General features: G+C 44.0%; 1 protein-coding gene across 4 annotated transcripts; it reads left to right on the plus strand.

Moving 5' to 3' along the window:
* The first annotated feature begins 818 nt into the window (after positions 1-818).
* Positions 819-24,501, plus strand: slc39a14 (solute carrier family 39 member 14). 4 transcript variants are annotated; one of them, XM_080766197.1, is made up of 10 exons: positions 819-1,088; positions 5,497-5,666; positions 6,478-6,824; positions 9,633-9,807; positions 11,324-11,493; positions 14,187-14,309; positions 18,345-18,527; positions 19,183-19,408; positions 19,682-19,866; positions 20,532-24,501. In XM_080766197.1, exons 3-10 carry the CDS (start codon positions 6,510-6,512, stop codon positions 20,691-20,693), a joined length of 1,539 nt encoding a protein of 512 aa, XP_080622323.1. In that variant the 5' UTR covers positions 819-1,088; positions 5,497-5,666; positions 6,478-6,509; the 3' UTR covers positions 20,694-24,501. The 4 variants fall into 4 exon arrangements, with proteins under 4 accessions (XP_080622323.1, XP_080622320.1, XP_080622321.1 ...); XM_080766194.1 differs by lacking the exon at positions 11,324-11,493 and adding an exon at positions 12,989-13,158; XM_080766195.1 differs by lacking the exons at positions 819-1,088; positions 11,324-11,493 and adding exons at positions 2,085-2,138; positions 12,989-13,158.
* Positions 24,502-25,378: the final 877 nt, after the last annotated feature.

The raw sequence follows: 25,378 nt of genomic DNA on the forward strand, positions 1-25,378 counted from the left end.
TGTCTGTCTGTCTGTCTGTCTGTCTGTCTGTCTGTCTGTCTGTCTGTCTGTCTGTCTCTCTCTCTCTCTCTCTCTCTCTCTCTCTCTCTCTCTCTCCATCCGTCCATAAATGCCAACATGCACTGACTGTTTTGACTGCAGTATGTAGTTTTAATCACATGGGGGCGCCAAGGTCCTTAGTAAAAGACACACGTCCCTGGTGTAGCAAGGCTAAGTAAACAAGGATAGGACCTAAACGTCACTGGCTTGAAGCCAGACTTATAATCATTTTAATAATCTTTCATTTTCCTGAATTGTTCATATAAGCTTGTAAACCCGGCTCACACTTTAATTAACGTCGCTTGCACACATATTATTTATATTATATAATATAAACGGGCGCACATGCATCAGAACAGCTGACTGACTCAGACTGGCCAACAGCCAAAGTGGACTGTCACTGGACAGTCACAGACTCACAGTGGACGGCCGTACTGGTCTGTACGTGTACAAAACGAATGGACACGCGTTTCCATTGATTTATACCAGTGTAAAGGGTTGTAGAACGGGAATGGGGCCCACGCCCCAGAGATTTAAAGGTAAAACAAAACATGGTCAAATGGGGGTCCGTGCAGGGCAGGCTGTGCCCTAATAACGCATATCAAAACCCAGGCGGTCCTTGAAAATGAAAAAGGTTGAGAAAATCCCTTCTATTGTCCTGTCCTTCTTTACACGGCCTTGTTTGACTGTTGGGGGAGGCGTGCGCAAGTCTAGTGGTGGGAGGATGATGGGTGACGTCACGTCACCAGAAAAATGTCCTCCATCCATACATATATAGGTCCGCACGCTGGACATGAACCTGGACCGACCTGGACGCTGTGATTGAATGGAGCATTCAGAAGAGCCGTCAGAAGTGACTTTGAGGGGACAGTGATAGCAGGTCGCCTCCTCCCATCCGTATCGCATTATTTGACATTTGATATTAAACGCGCGTCTAATGTGGAGATGAATGACGGAACGAGGACAATTAATGCACTGAGCATTTATTCTCCATAGAACACAGTGCGGTATTCACCAGGCAGGCAGGCACTGCCAGGCAGCATCACTAGGTAAGCTAATTCACGGCTACATATGTAGCGGCTAAAGCTAGCCGTTTAAATGTGAGCATTTATGTTGTTAATGTGCTATTCCTTGTAATAAACTCCCCCACGACTGAGAAGCGTAATAAGCGTTATATGCTCAGGTAGCTCTACAGTACATGTACATGTATATGTTAAGGGAGTTTTGCTAGCCTTCTTTTTCACTGTAGTGTGTGTGTGTGTGTGTGTGGGGGGGGCAGGATGTTGTGACATTAACCTACTTCCATATTCCTGGGGGCTGGGGGAACATAAGGGGAACCTATAGAGGCTATAGTTTAATTTAGCCAATAATAGATCGTCACGTTGGCGAAGATATGGGTAGTATAGACCAGTGGTTTTCAAGTTTTTCAACCAGTGGTCCTTGAGGTGGTTCTCTCCTATAGTACCACATATACAGCATGGAATTGTGGACAAAATAAGTCTTTGGTCCAAATCTCATCAAATCCGTGGCTCAAATGCCTGGTCCTTGATATGAAAAGGGTTGAACTTGAAAACCCTTGGTGTGGTGTAGAATGGGGGAAGTACATTGTACTGGTTATTGTTTAGTAACAAGTTCCATGACGTGTTTATAATAATAATACACCATAGATATATGACAGCGAAAAGCTCCATTTGACCACAACCTTGAGAGTTAAAAATGTGTGAAACCCTGAGGAATTTCACTATGCAGTGATGGACCAAGCCTTCTGTCTATATAAGCCTATAATTCATAGTGGTACTGGGTATCCTTGCATGCTCATGATGAATATTCTGTCCCATTTGGTTGGTTTTAGATACATTCCGCCTGTGGTCGGTAACTTTCTCAACTAATGATAGCATTGGTGCCTGATGTCACCTGTAAGCGAACACTAGGCTATTATTATGGGACTTAGAGAATGGTTGGACTGTTATTGTGGCTCTTATCTCCCCCAACCCCACAACACTATAAAGTGCTCCTTGATAAGGGAGCTTCCCTTCAGTTTGGTTCCAGGATGGGAATGTGAAGGACTAGACCACTTTACAAGATCTTCCTGGTGGCAAGTATGTTGCTTTTTGCTATGTGTAACAGTGTATGTTGGCAGTTGGCAGTTGGCACTCAGTAAAATCCTCAGTGTTAATTTATCTCTTGACAAGTGTAAAGCATGACCAAAATGGACCATTTGGGTCAAGGTTTACTGAGTTTTAATTATGAAAAACGCTCAAAGCACATCAGGAACTATTTTCACACTCTGAGAAATAATCAACACTATTAGATTTTACTTTGTGTCAATCGATGTAATGTATTTATTTATATTTGTTTGTACCGTTGCTATTTCTTATTATTGTACTGATACCCTTGGTTCTAAAATACAGTGTTGGGTTACTAAGAATGCTGATATTTTATTTCATTAAATTTACTGTCCTGTAATAAACAAAACTATTAATATTTAAGTCATTATAACTATCTTATGCCCAGAACAGATACTGAAATACCGTATTATGAATAGCAACTGCAGAATAATAAATGCTTAATGTCATGCAAGTTATTTAAAATAATACACAAATATTTAGTTAAATCCTCATTGGCGGACGCCGGTAGATGAATAAATATACTTCCTCATACCTCAACTACTTTGGTTGACAGACCTTTAGGCGATTAGTTGAGCATGCGTTGCTGACACAAAGTTAAACTTGCTTGATGTCTGGTTGACATTCTTTGTAATATTACAAATATGTTCTCAATTCCTATTAGTTTCCATGGCCCTTGTTTATATACTGTAGGTCTAAATTAGGTTTTAACTAAGTCATCCTTTTACAATTTGATTGCCAGTACTGTACCGTGCAAGATTTGGCATAGCATTCAGCAGCATAACACCCCAACAATAATCATAGTTTAAGAGTACAATATGAGTAAACTAGCTGATTTTGTTAGGGTTATTATCATTTCACATAGCGATGGATAAGCTGCTATGGGCTGCCGTCTCCACTGATAAGGTGTCAAATGGTCCTGGAACATTTTCTGCTCAGTCAACTGATAAAGGTGATGATGATCAGGGAAACTTTCACAGGCTTGTGTGTGTGTGTGTGTGTGTGTGTGTGTGTGTGTGTGTGTGTGTGTGTGTGTGTGTGTGTGTGTGTGTGTGTGTGTGTGTGTGCGTGTGCGTGTGCGTGTGCGTGTGCGCCTGCCTGTGTGTGGGCTGAGGGCTCATAACTCACTAAAAGTCTTCTTGCCTCATGTAATCACTAGTGGTCCTAGCCAAGTGCTCATACAGCAGATCTAGATGCAATGAGCTAGTAGATAAGATATGCATCATGACTATAAATTTAATGAAAACCAGTAAAAAAACACTTCTGTATGCCATATTATGATATCCGAAATCCCAGATGATATCTAGTCTTGTTCACAACATCGATATACCGGTATGCTATATTTCCCAGCTGTAGCCTGTATCACTTATTTCTGTATGAGACTGCAGTTGCCCAGTCATGTTGCTCTGTCGAATAAGGAGGGATATAGACAGTGTGCCTATATGAGATGGATTTTTTTTAACCAACAATACGTAATGCAGTGAGTGTGAAGTCAGAGTTAATAGGAAGTGGATATTGAAGTGGTCATTGGGCGGAATTGGCCTGTCCTATGCAATATAAGTGTGAAGATTGTTGGTGCTTACGCCAGTGGTTCTCAAACTTTGTTCTGTCGAAGACCACCAAATATGTAAAATAAAAATAAAAAAAAAGAATCAAAATTCTTGTAAAATGTCCAAACATTTTCAATATCTTTCTGAAATATACAAATGTACAATGTACAAGCTGTGAGCTTGTAGATCTGATCTGACAGTAGCTGATCACTATTTCAGTGAAAAGTATTTGAAATAATGAGCTCTATTGTTTCTCACATTAGGCTAGGGGTACACTTCCAATCTTTGAAAAAAGCTGATATCACAATACAGCATGCGGACTTGAGGTTTTTAGACAATCAACCTTAAGTCACAATGTCCAGCTCTAATGAAAAGCACTGACCAGAAAGAATTGAAAGAGTGATGCAGGGTGTGATCTATATGAGGATGAACGATGGGGGAGGGAGAGGGAGATGGGATCGGTCACATTCCTGTGGGATCGGAGACCAGCCGACTGTGTAGAAACATTTTCACATCCCGCTCTTCCCTGCATTTTCTCTGCCTCTTGCAAAGCTCCGACTGAATTATATGACAGAGGACTTTACAGACGTGGGTGAAGGCAGCCTGCCGTTTCTTCTACAAGCAAGCTGTTGCCTCTAGTACTGTGTTGATGCCTGGTCAGCCTTCCCATGGCCTTATCTCCAAACCACAAGGCCTTCAACTTGTGGTTTACACACAGACAAGTTCAAGGTAGCAGCTTCCACAAACACACACACACACACACACACAGACCCTAGGCTGCTCTGATATGAAAATGTCACCAAGTAAATGTTTGCACTGCCTTGATTTGACCGTTGCCACACCAAGAAGTATCTATACAGACTACGGTCATTTAGTTTTCAACCAAAGGCTTCTGCTCCTTTGCTGGGTTTATTACAATAAGCCCCCAGCAGGTAGAGTAGTGCTCAGAGCTCTTCATTTTGGGCCTTAGTGCTTGTTTTGCCCTAGTAGCCAAGACTCTCAATAATTACTATGCATTCTCCTTCTTGGACAACTATTATATTACCGGTATGTCACTCTATTTTTTACATTGATGCTATACCGCCACCTGCCACTCCCAGACATTCCATCGTACACACAGACATACGCACACACACACACACACACACACACACACACACACACGCGACTGCCTTCTCTGTTTCTCTTATGAAACATTGATGATGAGGAAGGTGAGGGCTCACTTTACCTCTGGCCTCTGGGTGTGTAAGGGAGACAGGCAGGGTGTGTCAGCGAACCAACGGACCAGCTCACTGTTGCAGAGAGAGAGGGAAGGAGTGATGAAAGGGTACTATGTTCAGTGACGGAACAGGATAGAGGTGTGTCAGCAGAGCCAGAGACCTGCCTGACCTTGCACAGTGCCGAAGCCTTATGGGCATATCAGGACACCGAGTGCTGTGCAACTCTACGGGGGAACTGGATCAAATGTTAAATCCTGCGGTATGAACTGAGCAAATTCCACCGCTCGCTAAATTGGCCTTCGCTGTACAGCGCGGAGCAGGAATCAACATGAAAATGCTCTCACTGCAGCAGCAGTTTGGAAACGAGCACTGATCTGTGGGTTCTTCTGGCACGTCACTCGAGTCTGTGGTTCGCCAGTGCAGGCTTGGAATGTCAAGAAGGCTGGTTGTCGCCACTGCTCCTTGTATGTTGTCCTTGCCTGTTCCTTTTGTCCTCACTGCTGAGTGGTAGCAATGCTCATCCTTGTGTCTGTTCTGTCTCTCTTCCTCTCTCCTATACAGTTGACTGCACTCTGAAGACCCTGCAGTTCTCTCCAGACTTCTCTTCCGTCAGTACTCACTGCTCCTGCATATCTGTAACTGCCAAGCAACGGGCATCATAGAAGGAACTCTGCATCAGACAGACAGACGAACTGACACAAGGACCATCACCAGGGCCTCGCCAGGAAAAGGTGAGTGTCTTATAGGAATGAATGGGGCTCCTTGTCCAAACCAAATTATTCAGTCTAACCCTACGTTTTAACAGCGGGAGACCTTAGAGACCAACGGCGAGCGTCGCTTGAATTTCATTGGCTATCGCCCAATCGCCCACTATCACCGGGCGACATCGCCCCAAAAGATGAATTATTTTTATCTTTTCGACCGACGTTCCTCCGCCAACTTTTCGACCATCGCCTGTTCGCCTGCTATCGCCTCTATCGCCAGTAGTTGCCGGGTCCCATTGACACGTGATGCACTTCCGGGAAAATTCGTCTGGCTGTCGCCCGCTGTTAAAGCGTAGTGTAAGGGTTGTAGCACCCTCATAGGCTGCATGAACAGACCCTGTATATACGTACCTGCACTGGGGGTTGAGCAATTGGAGGATTTCCCTCGCCTGTCAGTGTTGGGTGTGTGCATGCTTGTTCTTGAACCCTCTCCCCACTTACAGCTGGGCTCCTGTTGTGTTGGAAGTGAGCTGCGGTCATGTGTGGACGCTTTGGCAGGGTTATATTTCCTATCCCCTGTGTGCATTATGCTTCAGGTCGGTCACAGAGGGCCATTTGTGTAGCACTTGTTGCTCGCTTGTGTGGCTGCTAAATTCGCTCCAGTATGTAATTAACCCCGTCCCCTCCCACTCACTCCTCCCACTCCAAGCACAGACACCAATGCAACAAAGGATCGGACACACACTTTACAGTATAACGTTAAGAGGGGTTGGCTGTCACATTTCAGTTCTAGATTTGTCTTTCCAAATGCCAACTTGCACTCTGCCGTCAATCCCAGGCCACCCCATCTACAGCTATAGCGGAGGAGCCATGATTTATCGGTTCGGTCGTGGCCGTGCGACCGCCACCGCTCTCCTCCAGTGCAAGCTGACCCTCAGCCTGGCTCTGGCCGTTCTGCTGTCGCTGCATCCCCTTGGCACGGTGCAGGGCCAGGCGGAGGCCCAGTCCCCTGCTCAGGTCCTCCAGGACCTGCTGGCCCGCTACGGTGACAACGCCACCATCACGGTGCCCCAGCTCCGCTCCCTGCTGGCCCGCCTCACCCAGGGCCAAGGCGACGGCAGCAGCAATGGGACCACCGCCACCGAGAGGCCTCCAGCCACTTGGCCCAAAGCCAACAGCTCCAAGGTGAGAAGCCTCCTCTGGCCACCTTTATGTTATGTTTTTTTTCTTCTTCTTTTTCTTGTGCTTTTTTGCCTTTATTGATAGATATACAGCAGCTTGACAGGAAACCTGGAGAGAGATTGGGTTAAGACACACAGCAAAGTTTGTCGGGATCGGGACTCGAACCGGCGACACAATGTCATGCTGAATTACCAGCCACGCTGCCTGGACCGCTAAGCCGGCCCAGGCCACCTTTGTTAGGTTACATGCTAGAAAATTGTAATTGAATTAGCCACTGGCCAAATGCTGGTACATTTGAACTTTGACTGATACTGTAAGTAGAGGTGCAATTACATAATGACATTAGTCAGTTGTACTGTTCCGTTAAAAACAGAATCACCCTGGGGCGCCCGCTGGTCCAGGCGCATGCCACATATAGGCTCTGGCCTGACAGCGTATTGTGTGTTCGAGTCTCGTTCATGACGACCTTTGCTGCATATCTCTCCCCTTCTCTCTCTCCACTTCAAAACTATCAAAGCCAGAAAAGCCGCAAAAAAACCCAGAATCACCCGTGTGAAGTAAGGGCGCTCTTATCATCATACATCATCTCATTCTGGCCAATCACAATTTGCGTCCTCACTTTTCCGTCATCACTTTTGTCTTCAATGTTTGTGTTTACACAAACATTGAAGTTGGGCATACTGTAGGAGGGGCTAGCTCCCCTAAAAAAAAAGTCAAACAATGTTTGAACGTGTATATATCCGACCATATATACCTAATGCAATATTTGTTTTTACAGAATCAGACACCAGTGTTGTCTTCAAAGTTAGGACAACTCTAAAATCCATGGCAACCCACACATGGGGCCTTGAGGTTTACAGCGTCCTTGGAATCTCCCTGTCAGAAGGGTCTGTCTGGAAGGGCCAGGAGCCACCGGTTCCAGACAACAAAAATGTTTCCCAGGCTTACTGCCACATACTATCGACTTGCTTAACTCCCTGATGTGCTTTGAGCGGATTTACTACTATCAGAGACCCGGGCAGGGAACCTAGAGAAATGCAACAGTACGGTCACCGCGTCACGTGTAACAGTATTCCGTTTATTTTCTAGTTATAAGAGATGTGTGCGCACTGTGCGGCTTGAGGCTTTCTATACACACCTATGGAGGTACTAGGAGGTACATGCGCGATCACCTGTCCGTATGTGTGTTGTGTCCGAGTCCACATTAGTCTGTAGTAGTCAAGACGACTCATTTTGGAGGATTTCATTGTAGAAGCCTTTAGGTGCAGTGTTGCCGACTTCATGAAAGAGAAGTTGACACAATGTTTGCATTTGCATTTTGCTCCCACTAACCAGTACAAAAGAGGCTTCAGGGCGATTACCGACTTTGTTCTCCTTTCTTATGTAACAAACGTTTTTTCTTTTTTTTTTTTTTTTTTTTTTTTTTTTTAACTTATGTGTATTGTGGAGCATCACCCAACGAAAGTTTTTCACAATGCTGTACCTGTACATCTATGTGACAATAAAAACACCTTGAACCACCTTGAACCTTGAATGACATGCCACTACATCATCTGGGTATTTTTGAGGCTCCAACACCTGGCTTTGTGCGTGGCCCCCCGTGATGTTCATGTGGAAGCCAAGTCTATGGACTTTTTACTATGACGTAGTGGGTGCCCCCCAAAGGCACCTCTCAGTTCACACAAGTGTGATTTTTAGACATTCTTATACCGCTTAATCATTAAATATTGTTATTTGTTTCCCTCATTTGTACAAGGCAGGTGTACTGAACAATTTCATTCGATATTGAATGAGCATGGAAATGGTTGCAATTTAATAATTTATGCATTTCATAATCATTTATGTTACTACCAACTCACCTACAGTATTTAATTGTGATATCTGCCTTTCAGCTGGCTTTGAGGGGCGAAACTGCAAACGTTCACATATTGAGATATATAATGGCCCCATTGGTACCTTGTATTTTTGAGGGGCCTCCTATGCACAGCTTTGTGTGTTTGTTCCACGGAATGTGATGATTTGATTGGCTGAGCACGGAATGTGATGATGTATGATGATAAGAGCACCCCTCACTTCACACAAGTGTGATTTATTTATTTATTTTTAGAGCAAAAATAAATCATAGAGCATATCTATTTTGTGAATGTAATTGTTTTTATAATTATATAGGGGGATTATTCATTATGTGAGTTTAAAAAATGTACAAAGGATAGGCATCAATAAGCTTTGAGCTTCAGCCCGTGCCTTTTCCATCAACTGTAAGAGAATGTGAATATTTTAGGTAATGATTTATGTTACACAACACTGATCGAACACTGATCGAAATAAACTAAACTAAACACAACACGCACCTCAACAGTGGGTGCAGGGCCAATAAGCCAATCATGGAAGGAGGTATAGGGCCCGCACACAATTATTTTGGTAAAGAATTACTTTATTGAACAAACGACAGCGTTTCCATCTTAGTAGATCTTCGCCGGGTCAGTATATACTGGTCAGTATATTTGGTCATTCTTTACCAAAGGAACGGTCCTTCCATTTATTTATTTTTAACCCATTTTGGGCGGGAACCCCTTTTGGTGTTTTAAACATTGTTGTAATTTAGCTATTAAAAAATAGCAGACCTACAAGCTCGTAGCGCGCCACCGAGTGGCGCGCTACGAGCTTGTAGGTCTGCTATTTTTTTTTTAAATCGTGAAAATATTTATTTCACAAAACTGGAGGATTTTAGTAGAATTTAATTTCGACGCCAGGCCTAAATGGCTTTTTAACCAGAGACTGACTGCAGCGTGTGCACTCTTCCGTCCACAGTGTCTGCCTGCGGACACACTGGCTGTTTACAGCATCAGTGAGCAGTCGCGTTTGGATGGACGAGGCCTCCAGGAGCTGTGCCCCACCATGCTGCAGCAGCTGGACGCCAGGGCCTGTGAGGAACAGAAACAGGAGCCCAGCTCCGATGCACCTCCCAGGCCCTCGGGTGCAGAAGGTGAGCTTCTAAGTCTGGAATCACGGCTTCTCAATCTATTTCTTTTTTTTACTATACCTTCTACCTTTATTATTTTAACATGCTGGGATGCTATTTTATGAAATGATGAAAATTGGAAATGTTTGGTTTTCATTTCATGTTTGCGTATAATTGGCCTTTGAAACTCTGCTTGTACTATTCACACACTTAAGTTTTATGACTTCTTATTGCATTCTCTTTTCTTTTAATGAGTAACTGCGTTACATAAAAACACTAAAGTATTGCTCAATGGTCTTAACGTCTTTACCTTAAAATGTCTCTTAGAATACCTGATTCATCAAAGACTCGTAAAAGAATGAACCTCAGCTTTAAAGCTTTAGAAGCAAAGTTACAATTGCCTGGTTGGCCGGGGCTCTATGTTATTTCTAGACCTGACTTTTAAATCAAAACATCTATTAGGACCACAATCTCATTGCGGCCAGCAGAGAGCTCTCAGCCCAGGTAAAGCCAATATATAAAGGAAGGCATATTGCTATCAAACGTCTCCTATTTCTTCTATATCAAGCTGCCCTCTTTAGCGCTGTATAGTTTGCTGACTGTAAAAACCCCAGCGGATGTCCCTGGGAGCTCTTTAAGCCACTCTGGCATCTGCTTCCAATCCGCTGGGCTTGGAGAAGTGGACTGCACCATAGGCCGTTTTTGCCTTTTTGTGTTTCCCGTCAAGTGGAACCTAAAATGTCCAGAGGAGAGTAGGATATAAAAAGGCGAGTAATGAAAGACTTGGAGAATACATGCAGTAGGGCCTTGCCAATCGTGCTCACAATGCAGTTGTTAAGTTGGTGATGCGTCACACATAATTATGCAATTAATCTTGTTGAAGTTATTATTAATAAACAAACCATTAGTGATGGGAGGATATACTGTACACATTTTTCTTCTTTTCTTTTCTTTCATTGAGATAGAAAAACGCTCCCACGCATTGCTTCAAATACAAGAAATAGGAATTATTTATTGAGCAACACAATGTTTTGTTTCTGAGACCTTCGTCAAGTTACATTGTTTCCCTTCGTCAAGAAACATTGTTTCCCAATAAATAAATTCCTGGTTGTTTTTCAATTTCCACCACCTACCTTGTTTCTGTCAAACGTCTGCAGATGGAATATGTTTGTATCGCTACCTAACCCTGATCTCATAATCTCTGTTTATTTCAGCAGGGTGGGGGCGGGGGGGAATCATCGCGGGACCAAATGGAAACCGGATTTAACAGTTTATACCTTCTTTTGCAGTAAACACTGGCAAAAGAAGCCCCGCAGCATGAGCCACCTCAAGGCCTTAATGCTTAATGTCTGCAATACTATTTTATTTTCTGCCTTCCACAGGTATGAATGCCTCCCAGAGCGATTACCTGTTTAACACATTAAGACATTATTGCCCTTTTTAGTAATGCTCCGTTAGGTCAATGCTCTGCATGTACAGGCCTAGGTTCAGGTTGTGACTTCTCAACGACCTCACCCTTCCCTTCCCTCCCCTCCCCCAGTGTGGGGATTCTCTATCCTGAGTGTGAGTGTGGTCAGTGTTTTCTCCCTGACCGGAGCCTTCCTGGTTCCCCTCATGAGGGCAGGCTACATGGACCGCGTGCTCACCTATTTCATCGCTCTGTCCATCGGAACCCTCTACTCCACCGCTGTCTTCCAGCTCCTGCCTGAGGTGTGCTATCCAACCTATACCTCTTATCCACCCACCCACATCCATCCCTGACAGCTGACATATCTTTTTTCAAATTGTGCACGCACGCACGCACACATGCACGCACGCACGCCTGCACACACACACACACACACAGAGAGAGAGAGAGAGAGAGCAGGCAAGTCCTCCCTTATTTCACACATGCCGTCACATGGCCTTTTCATCAACCAAACTAATCCCGCAAGTGGCTGCCCTGGGGCATTTCCTTTACCTCCCTCCTTACTCCTTCCTTCCTCTTGTCCTTGGCTTCCTTTTGTTTTCTTCTCTGGCTCCCTTTTTTTCAACGGGCAGGTTGTGTTGGCTGTGGTTAATCAATTTCACTGTAATGCTGATCAGAAGAAGAAGAAGACAGTGTGTGTGTGTGTGTGTGGTGTGTGTGTGTGTGTGTGTGTGTGTGTGTGTGTGTGTGTGTGTGTGTGTGTGTGTGTGTGTGTGTGTGTGTGTGTGTGTGTGTGTGTGTGTGTGTGTGTGTGTGTGTGTGTGTGTGTGTGTGTGTGTGTGTGTGTGTGTGTGTGCGCGCGTGCGACGTGCGTGCTTCCAAGGCTGTTGTCTGACCCATCCCATGGCATTGAGATCTAGGCCAAACATGCTGTGTTGCTAACATTGGAGAGTTGTTGGCCAGCTTGCTGTTCAGTTGTGCTGCGCACGGCACAGTTAAAGCCTCAGTGTCTCACTAATTTCATTACACTGTTCTAAAAACAATGCAGTGTGCAGAACGCCAGAGAAAGCTAGGCTAAAGGCGCTGTGTGGTGTGCAGCAGGATTGTAATCTGGCCAAAAGAGCAACAGACTGTGGTGCCCTTAAAAAGTCCTCTTTTGTTTCTAATTGGGAAAGGAACACTAGGTTGCAGGGCTCTCCTTGCTCCTATTAAGCTATTTTAGAGCTCATTTGCCCCCTTTTTGTGTCTTCAAAGAGCTGTTCGGTGTATAACCTGGGGCTACAAGAGATAATGGAGTGGTGCAGACACACCTGGAGTCGACTGACTGAAACAAAGAGAATGTGTGTGTTTGTGTGCACATGTGGATTTTCACAGTACCGTAATTTCATTGTAGTAATTTACCCTAATCTTGATCAAAGGCCATGTGTATGTCTGTGGAGGGGGTGTAAACCTACTAGCCAACCATTATCTCCACATGCGCGGGAACAGTGGTCTTTCAATGATCTAACAATCGGGTCTTTTGAATGGACAGGGGGGACAATTCTCGCACCGGAAGACGGATGCCTCCTTATCTGGCATCTCGCAGTCGGGGTGATCACATTTGATTCTTACTTCCTTTTTTAGGAGAGGTGTGGGGACTATATGGTGTGCTCATTGTCTCAAAGAAATAATCAGTTTTTTCAGTTTTATTTTGTCTTAAAAAAAAGAAAATTTCTAATTATCTCCTCCCTGTCTGTCTCCTCTTTCTCTGCACTCTCCTCCTTTCCCCCATGCTTCTCTGTTTGCGCTGGTGGTCAGTGTGGGGTTATGGGTTCCTGTGCGTGACGCTCATCTCGTTGTGCTCGCTGGTGGGCGCCAGCGTGGTGCCGTTCATGAGGAAAACCTTTTACAAGCGGCTGCTGCTGTACTTCATAGCCCTGGCCATTGGCACGCTGTATTCCAACGCCCTCTTTCAACTCATCCCAGAGGTAGAGTTTTCTGGCTGGCTTGAGCCCCGTTTCAACCGCTCGCAGAAAGCTACCGCGCCGCTGGTCACTCACATTTAGTTATTTAGAAAAGCGCTTTTTAAGTTTTAACCTAACAATTTGCTGAGGGCAGAGGGACCAAGTATTGCTTAAACTGTAAACTAACTACTAAGTGAAACTGTTCTAGCTGCCATCCATAGAATGTGTGTTTTTGTCACATGACGTAGGTGAATTCGACCTCAGGTTGCGTATTGGATATTGCCAAATATTAGCACATAGCTATGTTTTACAAACACTCTTATTCTGTTTTCCTCGCGCTGAGGGGTTTTGAGTCATGGGATGTTTTTGTCTCCTTGGGGCCCAAACACTGACGCGCACATCCCAACATGTCCTTCAAATCAGGGAATCAGCACCAGGCTCCCAAACAACTATCTGGTTCTGATTATGTAGTGTCAGCTAAGTCATGGGAAAGATACAGTACACAGCGTGGCAGTCTGAAATTTGGCTTGCATACAATAAGTATTAATGTTTGTGCAACAGCACACAACAGAGATGTCTCAATTCACTTTCTCCCAGAGATGAACCACCCATGTACTAACTTGACAAAAACAAAACCAAAGAACGGTAGACTCGGTGAGTTAGAACCTAGTAATTCACCAATCCATAATTACTGACCTGCAGAAACTGCAGCGTCACTAAGCCTTGAGTTGAAGCGTTACTTGGAATAACTCCTCAACTCCATTGTGCCTGTTTAGTCACACATTGACTGTAGGCCCAGGCAGGCTCCCTCCTGATCCTACATCACTTACTGGGTTTCACAACATACTGTTTTTAGGCAATGACAGTGCATTATTCTTTCTGTCATCGGAATTGACCATAATCTCACAGCAGCAATTTTGGCTCCATGTCAGCGTCTGGGGATGGAGTGGAGAGGCAATGACATACTGTACATGTACGAGCAAAATGGCCACTGTGGGAATATGGGCAATTGCATTCAAGCTAATCATGCTGTCGTCCCTGTACACCTGTAGGCCTTTGGTTTTGACCCTATGGTGGACTTCTATGTGAGCAAGTCCACCGTAGTGTTCGGAGGATTCTACCTGTTCTTCTTCACCGAGAAGGTCCTTAAGGTGCTGCTGAAACAGAAAAATAAGGTAAGAACGGATTGTTTTAGAATATATATATATATATATATATATATATATATATATATATCATTAATTTTTTTTACCAATGTCTCCCCCAAGGTCTTCATTTTTACTATTCAATCTTAGGCAGGTTTGACCAGTTATCCAGGAGGCTGGAATAATGGCTGCTGATGAGTGATTATGTGTACTTATTTACTCATGGTACAGTAAATGGTAAATGGTGCATTTATATAGCGCCTTTATCCAAGGCGCTTTACATAGATTGTGCATTACATTCACCCATTCACACACCGATGGCAGCGGAAACCATGCAAGGCACCAACTAGCACATCGGGAGCAATTAGGGGTTCAGTGTCTTGCTCAAGGACACTTCGACAGTAACTCTGGGGGAGCCCGGTTTCGAACTGGCAACCTTGCGGTTCCCATCCAGGCACTCTACCCCTGAGCCACCGCCGCCCCTTGTACAGTAGCTGCAGAAGCCACATCTGATGGTCTGTATGTCTCTCCCAAGGTCTGCGTTTTTACTATTCACCTACCAAGGCAGGTTTGACCAGTTATGCAGGAGGCTGGCATAACTGATGAGTGATTATGTGGTGTCATAAGTGCTTTAGCTTTGTACTACTCGAGGCATTCATAAACAACGTTATTGACTCACTGTCAAGTGCCTGAGTCATCTCTTCACACACGTGTACTTGAATTGCGTAGAGGAGGCAGTTGTAGCTCAAGTTGACACGTGTGTCCTCAGGCTATGACGATCTATAACTTACAAGGCAATGCTAGGGGTGGGGCTGGCCTGCCTGTTGGCTTGGGAGAAAGTGTAACAGAAAAAGAGAGAGCAATGTCTATCTTACATAATGCACATTCCATTTCCGTTTACAACACCCTCCTGTAGGGATGGAGTTCGTTAAGTTTTATTGATAACGAGCACCTTATTGAGCCGGGTTCTTATCGAGCCCACTATCGAGCATTTTATATTATTTTGTGGAAAGATGGGAGACAATAAATTCTGATCAGAACCAGTATCTTTTACTATGGCCTTCAAATACAGTACGTTTCTAACAGACGGAAGGCAATTGACCTTGTTACCAATAAAATAATATTAAAGAACCTGGTTAATATGTGTACAGTCACTTTAAAAGTGTAATTTTGTTTACCCGGCAGCGCTGGTGGGCGGTTATCAATACACTTTAGACATGTTTGTGCCAGCATGGATGATTAAAAAATAATTATGCTCGATAACAGGCTTGATAAACCCAAATCTTATTTATAACGGGGACTCAATAAGCTTGTTATGGGATTTTTTTCGGGTATCGGTTATCGAGCTCCATCCCTATCCTCCTGTTCCTACTGGCAAGATCCTGGGAGTGGTCCTGGAGAGTGAGCTGTCCTTCAAGGCACACATTGTGCAGCGATCACTTAATTCTGTACTTTTTCACTGTACAACATCCAGAAGATCAGACCCTTCCTGGCCAAGGAGTCTGTCCAGACCCTTAACCATGCCTTGGTCTACCGGGATGCTCACTTCAACAATGTGGCACACGTGGTCTTAAACCTCCCTAAATGTTCATGTCTCCCCTTCTGCGTTTCCTTCACTGGCTTCCGGTGTGTTGCTGCTACTCACTTCTGCTTTAAAACACTGCCGATGACCTACAAGGCGATAAAGGGCATGGCATCCCCTTAACTTCAGGACACAGATCCACACCTACACCCCTTCCTGGTTTCCGCCAAGGACTGTCTAAAGAGGACGAGACGCGAAGACAAAACCATGTTGCTCCATGGTGCTCCATGGGAGGAAAGAAACATGCGCAATGGGCTATATGCAGCCAACACTTCCGCGTTCAGCTTCCTTGGTCTCAACTGCGCATGTTTCTTTCCTTCCATGGAGCACCATGGAGCAACATGGCGTCGCCCGTACGACGCCATGTTGTCTTCGCGTCTCGTCCTCTTTAGACAGTCCTTGGTTTCCGCACACTTGGATCACTTGGAGTCCTTGAGGGGGTTCAAGGGGGTCCCCAGCAAAACGAGGAACCGTTTAAAGTACACATTTGAGCCCTATTTTATTTTTCTGCTTTTAAAACGGTCGTTCGCCAAATACAGTAAATAAATAGATGTGTCCTTGACATGAAAATGTTGGAGAATCACTCACGCCCCATTTCCCACCGCAGTTTCAAAACTCACCTATTTAGACTCACCCCTGGTACTCATCTGCCATACCACATTAAGTCTGTGACAATTTTAAATCAATCAAAGACTCACATTTTCTCTGTTGCTTTTGACTCTGAGTCTGAGGTTAAACTATGTTGTTGTTTTTTGTCTTTTGCAATTAGTTTGACATTAATCTTGTTTTTGTGAACCATTGTGTATCATGTGTTCTATATTTTGTCATCCTCGATCCGGAAAGCATTTTGGCTCAACTGTTGTTTTAAAATGTGCTATATAAATAAATATTTTCATATTGAGAATGGATACAGTACCATTATAGTCACAGAGCTATCCATTCATTCATAGAATCAGTAGCTTTGAGCACAAGGAAGTGGTGAATCTGGGGCAGTAGCTCCCCCTAGTGGGCTCTCACCTCAGAGCCATATGGTGCAACCAGCTCCACGTTGACACCTATAGTACAGGTCACCTGTTGATCCCATTATAGAACCTCTTTGACCTACTTACTGTCTGTAGGCACCAACATACTACTGTAGCTTCTCTCCATTACCTTAACCATCCAGAAACTATTAACCACCAGATGCCAATGGTCACTCAAGTTAAAGCTTGATTTCAAAATAGCAATATTGAATTGTGAGTAACAGATTTGGCTCAGGTTCATAAGTGAATGGTACAGTTATTATTATTATTGTTATTGTTATTACAATTAAATTATGATCATCATGACTAATGTCCATGTGTTTTATCTTTACCAGGGCCACAGTCACAGCCACTACACCGGTGTTAATGTCCATGTGTTTTATCTCTACCAGGGCCACGGTCACAGCCACTACATTGGTGTTAATGTCCATGTGTTTTATCTCTACCAGGGCCACGGTCACAGCCACTACACCGGTGTTAATGTCCATGTGTTTTATCTCTACCAGGGCCACGGTCACAGCCACTACACCGGTGTTAATGTCCATGTGTTTCATCTCTACCAGGGCCAGGGCCACGGTCACAGCCACTACACCGGTGTTAATGTCCATGTGTTTTATCTCTACCAGGGCCACGGTCACAGCCACTACACCGGTGTTAATGTCCATGTGTTTCATCTCTACCAGGGCCAGGGCCACGGTCACAGCCACTACACCGGTCTAATGTCCATGTGTTTTATCTCTACCAGGGCCACGGTCACAGCCACTACACCGGTCTAATGTCCATGTGTTTTATCTCTACCAGGGCCAGGGCCACGGTCACAGCCACTACACCGGTCTAATGTCCATGTGTTTTATCTCTACCAGGGCCACGGTCACAGCCACTACACCGGTCTAATGTCCATGTGTTTTATCTCTACCAGGGCCACGGTCACAGCCACTACACCGGTCTAATGTCCATGTGTTTTATCTCTACCAGGGCCAGGGCCACGGTCACAGCCACTACACCGGTGTTAATGTCCATGTGTTTTATCTCTACCAGGGCCACGGTCACAGCCACTACACCGGTGTTAATGTCCATGTGTTTTATCTCTACCAGGGCCACGGTCACAGCCACTACACCGGTCTAATGTCCATGTGTTTTATCTCTACCAGGGCCAGGGCCATGGTCACAGCCACTACACCGGTCTAATGTCCATGTGTTTTATCTCTACCAGGGCCAGGGCCATGGTCACAGCCACTACACCGGTCTAATGTCCATGTGTTTTATCTCTACCAGGGCCAGGGCCATGGTCACAGCCACTACACCGGTCTAATGTCCATGTGTTTTATCTCTACCAGGGCCAGGGCCACGGTCACAGCCACTACACCGGTCTAATGTCCATGTGTTTTATCTCTACCAGGGCCAGGGCCACGGTCACAGCCACTACACCGGTCTAATGTCCATGTGTTTTATCTCTACCAGGGCCAGGGCCATGGTCACAGCCACTACACCGGTGCGGAGCGCTATTCGACAGCCAACGGCGACGCGGAGGAAGCGCTGAGCGAGAAACATAAGCACAACGGGGAGGCCGGCGGCCTGGGCCTGGCCAAGGCGGGAGACGCAGGAGAGGGCGAGCTCATGCTCAACCCCGCACAGACACCACAGGTATAGGAAACGCACAGGATTTCAACATGTGGGTATAGGACATTATGCATGTGTGTTTGTACACATGTATTCACCGTGGGAAGGGTGTTGCTAGTTGAACATGGAACAAGCTGTTGCTGTGCTTTCTGTGTGGCAATACGTACAGCTGGGCGTGCACCATCAATAGCCACATCCTTGGGGCATCTAAATGCAGGTTCCTGTCCACCGCGTGGGGGAACTTGGGGTCTGATACCCTTTATGCTGCATCCGGCCACTCGGTGGCGCACTATGAGCTTGTAGATCTGCTATTTTTCAATAGCTAAAGCATATCGTAATGCTAACACCAAAATGGGTTAAAGTATTCAATCAATTAAAAATCACTTTCCGCTTGTGAGGAAACATATTTTCTAACTTTTCTAACGTGAAGACCTCTGAAGCCACTTGAAAAATAAACATGAGTATTTTGCTGTTACTTACAAAACACGATCCATTCCCTGCACTGTTTAGTAGAGTCAGTAGAGGAGAAACCATTCATAAATTAACGGGTCGACAGAAACTTCATCACCAAAATATGGTCTCTGTTCCGCATTATAAAACAAAAGCGTTATCATAATCGTCACAGATTCGTATTCTTTAAACAGAATCGGCTTTGACTCTCAATGTATCCCCTGTTCAGGAGTCCCAGAGCACGGAGGGGACACGCCGGTCCGGCGGTGGCTGCTACTGGCTGAAGGGTATTGCCTACTCTGACATCGGCACGCTGGCCTGGATGATCACGCTGAGTGATGGCCTGCACAACTTCATCGATGGCCTGGCCATCGGCGCCTCCTTCACCGCGTCCGTCTTCCAGGGAATCAGCACTTCCGTCGCCATCCTGTGCGAGGAGTTCCCCCACGAGCTGGGTGAGTCCAGCGAGAGGACCCCATTCTTAGTTTATATCGTTTTCAGCCATGACCAGCATTCTCTAAATCCAGTTGCTCTTGTTCAGTCTATTAGTTAGTAATACTATTCATATTATTTCCTGCTGCTGGCCATACTTGGCTAGTACATTTAGTTTTTATTCTGCAGTTACAGGGTTGTCTTCATTTGTCTTTTTTACAAAACCAAACAAAACAAATAAAAAACTCTTCCATACTCAATACTGTCTCTCTACCTCCATCCTTTCCTCTCAACAGGTGATTTTGTTATCTTGCTGAATGCTGGCATGAGCATCCAGCAGGCTCTGTTCTTCAACTTCCTTTCTGCCTGCTGCTGCTACCTGGGCATGGGTTTTGGCATCCTGGCCGGCAACAGCTTCTCGCCCAACTGGATCTTCGCCTTGGCAGGGGGCATGTTCCTCTACATTGCATTGGCAGACATGGTTAGTGGCAGAAAGCTTGTGGACAGGGAACATTACGGAGGTGTATAAACTTATAAATAGTGGTGGAAAGTAACTAAGTACATTTACTTAAGTACACTTTTGAGGTATTTATACTTTACTTGAGTATTTTCATTTGCCAGTACTTTTACTTCTACTCCACTACATCTCAGAATACTCATATCCAAATAGTGTACTTTTACTCCCATTAATTTGAAAACTTTCGTTTTTACTTGATGCATTGTGATATTGTAGATCTGCTATTTTCAAAAGATTTGTATACATGTGACATGGGACATTCTGCATAATGAGTACTTTCTACTTTTGGTACTTTAAGTATTTTTTTTTTATACCAATACCTTTGTACTTTTACTCAAGTACATGTTGAATTCCAGACTTTTACTAGTATTTCTGCATTGCCGTATTGATATTTGACTACTTTTTCCATCACTGGCACGAGATGTGTGTGCCCTTTTGGTGTTAGCATTATGTTATGCTTTAGCTATTTTTGAAAAATCGAAGAACGACATAGAAACATAGCTTTTTCAGAAAACTGTCAGGATTTAGAAGACATTTATAGAATCGTTCCCAGGTCAAAATGGGTTCATCTCTTTACATGATGATCTATAATGAGACACCATTACTTCTTTCCTTCATCTCTCCTCCAGTTCCCAGAGATGAACGAGGTCAGCCGGGAGGAAGAGGAGGCGGGCGGCTGGCGATTCCTCGTGACATTCGCCATCCAAAACGCTGGCCTGCTGACAGGCTTTGCTATCATGCTCCTTCTCACCACCTACTCTGGACAGATACAGATGGGCTATCAGACCTAAACGGATTTAGATCTGTGTGAACAGGAACTGACCTTAGGCGGTTTGTGCAGGTGCAAACTGGTCCTAAATGGGAACAACCGCGAGTTGGGATGAAAGGTAACCCACTAACCCCCCCCCCCCCCCCCTCCTCTCCCTCTCAGTTCCTCAACTCCCAATGACCAGGACCTGGTCTCTAGTGCGGCAGGCACGCACATCTATAGGACTATTAGAAATCCTGTTAATTTGCAGTTCCCAGATGCAGTAGGTTATTGCTGGAAGATGTTCCAGATGTTCATCCTTTGGACTCTCATGACTGACCTCCATCCACCTCTCCCTCTGCCAGTGTGTAGACACCCATGAATAACTTCAGTGCTCAGAAGGACCCGGAGAGATGAGTCTAGTACAGTACATGAGAAGCACTGTATGAACTCATTTGTTGACCGCGAACTGACGCGCAATATTTGCCTGGTTGCTCAAACTGGCCTCTCTACCCAGACTACTGATCAGCCACTCTGGTCTGTTTCCGCTCTCTTTTCTTCCTCCTGTCATTGGATGCGGGCAAGTCTCAAACAGGTCCTATTTACAGTTATACATTATAATTATGAATAAATCCTCCTTGCCCATACACCTACCCCAGGAAGTGGGATAAGCACAATCAGGTAAATGTAATTGCATTGTAGACACCTTTAAACGTATTGCCACCTCCCTTTCCAATTTCATTCCATACCAAAAATAGCTCCGGTGTCTCCAATGAATTGTGATCAAGCGTCAACAACTTCTTGTTGAAACTAAACATGAAAAATGGCGTTACTTTTTAGAAGACCAAATACAGGGTGGCCATTGAGAATGGTGAAGGGCTACATTGTGACGTAGACAGTCTGGAATGGCATACATTCACTCATGTTTAGCTTTGCTAAGTGCTTAGAATGGCAGTAAAGCCTGGTTCAGTTCTGCTAAATGAGAGCATTTATGCTCTCACGTCTGTTACGGGGTAGCTTAATCCAATTGTTTTTCACTGATAAAGATAACCTTGAACCTTGATCAATTTCCAATACTTGGCCACCTGTGCATGCTCCTCTTGCATAAATGCAGCATCAATTAGTTGTACTTTTTTATTCCATGTGATCACACCAAGACCTATCGCTACAGACATGGCTGCTTCAAAAAAGCCATGGAAAAGCTTGTCAGGCAAAACAGTATGGTGCTCTTATGGAGCGGGGGGAAACTTTAATTAAGCAGACGTCGAGCTCTTGCCATTGATTAGTATTTGAATAATGCGGTGACCTTGAATTATACAGTTAATTTCCATTAAATACCTGTACTTTAAAATGCAACCTTTCATTGGTGGTCACCATTGCTCCATTACGGTTCCTAAACTATGAGCATCAAAACAGGAAGATAGTGCTGATGACTTTGTAAAGCTCACCTCTTGCTTTATTTTATTGTCTGCCTGGACGAGCGGTGAAACTCTATGCCTTCATTGCACTGGAGAATATTTCAATGTTTCTAAAAACTGCTAGAAAAATGCAATTCATGGTGCAAGTGTGCCATGCATGCCATAGGACCTATGGCATGCCTGGCACACTTGCACCTAGCCCTGGTCCAGTAAGCGAGTCTCTCTCTGACGCCCTGTGGAAGTCCCTTCCGCAGCCCTCTGGTGATATTCTCACTCCTGTGCAAGGATTTTTAAATCCCAGCAAATAAACAAAACGACGTAACTACTCACCGAAACAAAGCCTGCTAGACATTGGTAAAAGTCTATTCTCAGAGCTGGGAAGCGTCTCTAAAATGCACTATTTTAATCATTGAATAAAATGAATCCAACCAGATTGGCGCAGGCATAACCCAGAAATGCCATAGTAGAAGAAATGACTCTGCCTGGTAAATTCAGGGTACATTGCGTTATTAAAATGGCACAAAGTGCATTTTAGAGAGAAGCTGGGGACCTGAGATGCTTCCCAGCTTCGAGAATAGACTTTTATCAAGGTCTAGCAGGCTTTGTGTCGGTGAGTAGTTACGTCGTTTTGTGTATTTGCTGGGTGTAAACACTCGCACGGGGGTGAGAATATCACCAGAGGGCTGCGGAAGGGACTTCCACAGGGCGTCAGAGAGAGACTCGCTGTAAGCACTGGACCAGGGCTAACTTGCACCATGAATGGCATAGGTCATAGGAGAACAATTATGCTATCGATGGGTTTCTAATGATGTGTCTCAGTGTGATCACCCACTTAGGCTCTAGAAATGCAATTTTCCATCGCTCAGGCATTACATTTTTTATTCCATATTCTAGTTTTTAAATCTCCAAATATGTATTACAGTAAAGACTGTTTAAAGGTTTAAACATAGTACAGTATATGCTGAATCGTAAGTACACGCCATGTGCTTGTTTGCATCCTTGTCTGTACTCAATGTCTCAGAGTTACATTTTTTTTGATAGGAATCACCTTTTATGTTGCTAGCCATATCTCTTGGCTCATTATCTCCAAGGACAGCCAAGCTGTTTACTATCTGTACTGTTAATATTTGATTGAACCATTAAGTAAAGAGGATGCAGTGAGGTTCATTATCCTCAAGGGACCATGTGGTATTATGAGCTAAAAGTACATTGCACTGTCTATAGAACCAGAACACCATAATGGTGTTTCAACTCATAATAAGCATTAGGATCGCAGGTGTCTCTAGTGATGCACATTGTCAGTTAAACGGTTACCCAGAGGAGGTGATGTCTGTACCGCTTTCCTTCATATTATGCTACATGGCGTTAAAAGCCTTTGAGACATACAGTACCTGGACTGTCATTGATGCAATGTGAAGGTGGTCACTTATCAATTGCTGTGCATACTTTATTAGATTAAATGTTAGTAATTTAAAAAAGCAGTACAAAATAGAAATGTACAGTGATCTAAACTTAGGCCTGTTTTATAATTACACCACCATTTATTAGCATACCATTTCAAAGTTATTCCCAGGTGGAGAGTGTAAACCAAGATATAAAGTGATGTAGCATCATTTTATATCTTCGAAGCTGTTATAATCTCTGGGTGATACACATTCTTTTTAAGACATGGGACATTTCATGTCTTTGTTTTATATGAACCTGTAAGCTCATAAGATTCATTTATTTATCTCAAGCCATGGCGCCACAAAGATGATTGTTTATTTGCTTTTGGTTTGTCATGCAGATATAATATAAACTGCTTCTGTCAAAGTAGTGGAGCAGTTGGACAATTAACAATACACATGCTGTAAGCTTTCATTGTAAAAGAAAATGAACAAAGAAATACCAGGTGGCTCAGAAGCCTGAGTTTTACTTGTACTTACTTAGTTGTGAGCAAGGTGTATGTAGATCATTGAAAATGTACATCACAACTTGTAGATCTGACATTTTCAGTGTGTGACATCCATGCACAACTAAGTACGATATATCAGTCACATACTGTACTCTTATGAGTTGCAAGGACCTGGGTTCCAATCTGACTTCCAGCATCTTGTCTCATGTGTCACCCCTCTCACTGCCCTTGTTTCCTGTCTCTAGTCTACAGAACTCTCCTATCTAATGACGCAATATAAATGCCACACACAAAACTAAAGATACGGCACTTGGCGCACACATTGTCCAGTTAAAGCTAATACTCCTATCTAGATTCCTCAACGGCTGTTTTGGTTGTTCTGATGCAAAGCAATGACCAATGTTGGATATTTTAAAGACATTATTTATTTATCCTTTTTCAGAAGTGCACAGCGGTATCTTGAAAAGTATTGTATCTAATGTAATTTATGGGAAACCTCCTCTGCCTTCTCCGTGTGTTGAAGGAATGTCTTTTTTTGTATAAACATCCTTTTTCAACACCAAATGCTTTAAGTATCATTATTCTACAATACAGTGTGTTGTGTTGGCAAGTTATCAAAAACGTTAAAATCTCTATATTCTGTAATTATTGCTGTATAGTGTTTGTTCAGTAACAGGGTCTCACGTTTCCAGCTCTTTATAGACCACTTAATCTAGAAGTGAACCCATTTATCAGCCTAGAGAGAGAGAGAGAGAGAGTGTGTGTGTGTGTGGGTGTGTGTGCGCGTTAGGCAGAATTTGTTTTTTTTTATATATATTTGGATTTCCATTATCGTGAGAACGATGGCTTCCTTTATCGCATTGCAACTTTTCAGGAATAGAAGGGGGATGCTGTAAAAATAGCAATTTGTGATGCACGTTAATTTTGAATTTGATGCAAAATTCAGTTTTTGGAGAGTCGTTGCATACAGTTTATTTTTAACCTCTTTATTTTATATAGAATTTCATTTTATTGGGGAATACCGGTACATTCACAAAAATGCAGATTAATTAAGATGCACTACCATTTGTAGCCACTAGTGGGCATCACAAGCTTCTATATTAAACTGTATTTTGCTGTTCAACTGAAAATAAATCAATATTACTCCAGAGAGACATAAATCGGATGGTTTGCTATGCCTCTATTAGACCCTAATCCTATCTTGCATAATATATATTATGGAAGATATTGCATTCAGACTTCACGTTCCCATTTTGGGATCATCTTCGCTTTGCGGGTTGCAGATCCGGTCTCGGTCTAAAGCGGATACGGAACTGTACATGGATGTAATGAGTCAATTTACCGGACACAGTGGGTGGGCTCTAGACCGGATCACACTGGTTAGAGAAACAAACGCTTTCCACAGGTGCCGTGGGA

The sequence above is a fragment of the Protomyctophum bolini genome (genome assembly GCF_963924005.1).
Source record: "Protomyctophum bolini genome assembly, chromosome: 6".
Classification (NCBI taxonomy): Eukaryota; Metazoa; Chordata; class Actinopteri; order Myctophiformes; family Myctophidae; genus Protomyctophum; species Protomyctophum bolini.

Excerpts from the sequence above, each read along its gene's own strand:
- slc39a14 (XM_080766197.1), top strand. The coding sequence starts at position 6,510 with ATGATTTATCGGTTCGGTCGTGGCCGTGCGACCGCCACCGCTCTCCTC. Across the intron at positions 14,310-18,344 it reads TGCTGAAACAGAAAAATAAG|GGCCAGGGCCATGGTCACAG; the intron begins GTAAGAACGGAT and ends TATCTCTACCAG. Across the intron at positions 19,867-20,531 it reads ACATTGCATTGGCAGACATG|TTCCCAGAGATGAACGAGGT; the intron begins GTTAGTGGCAGA and ends TCTCTCCTCCAG.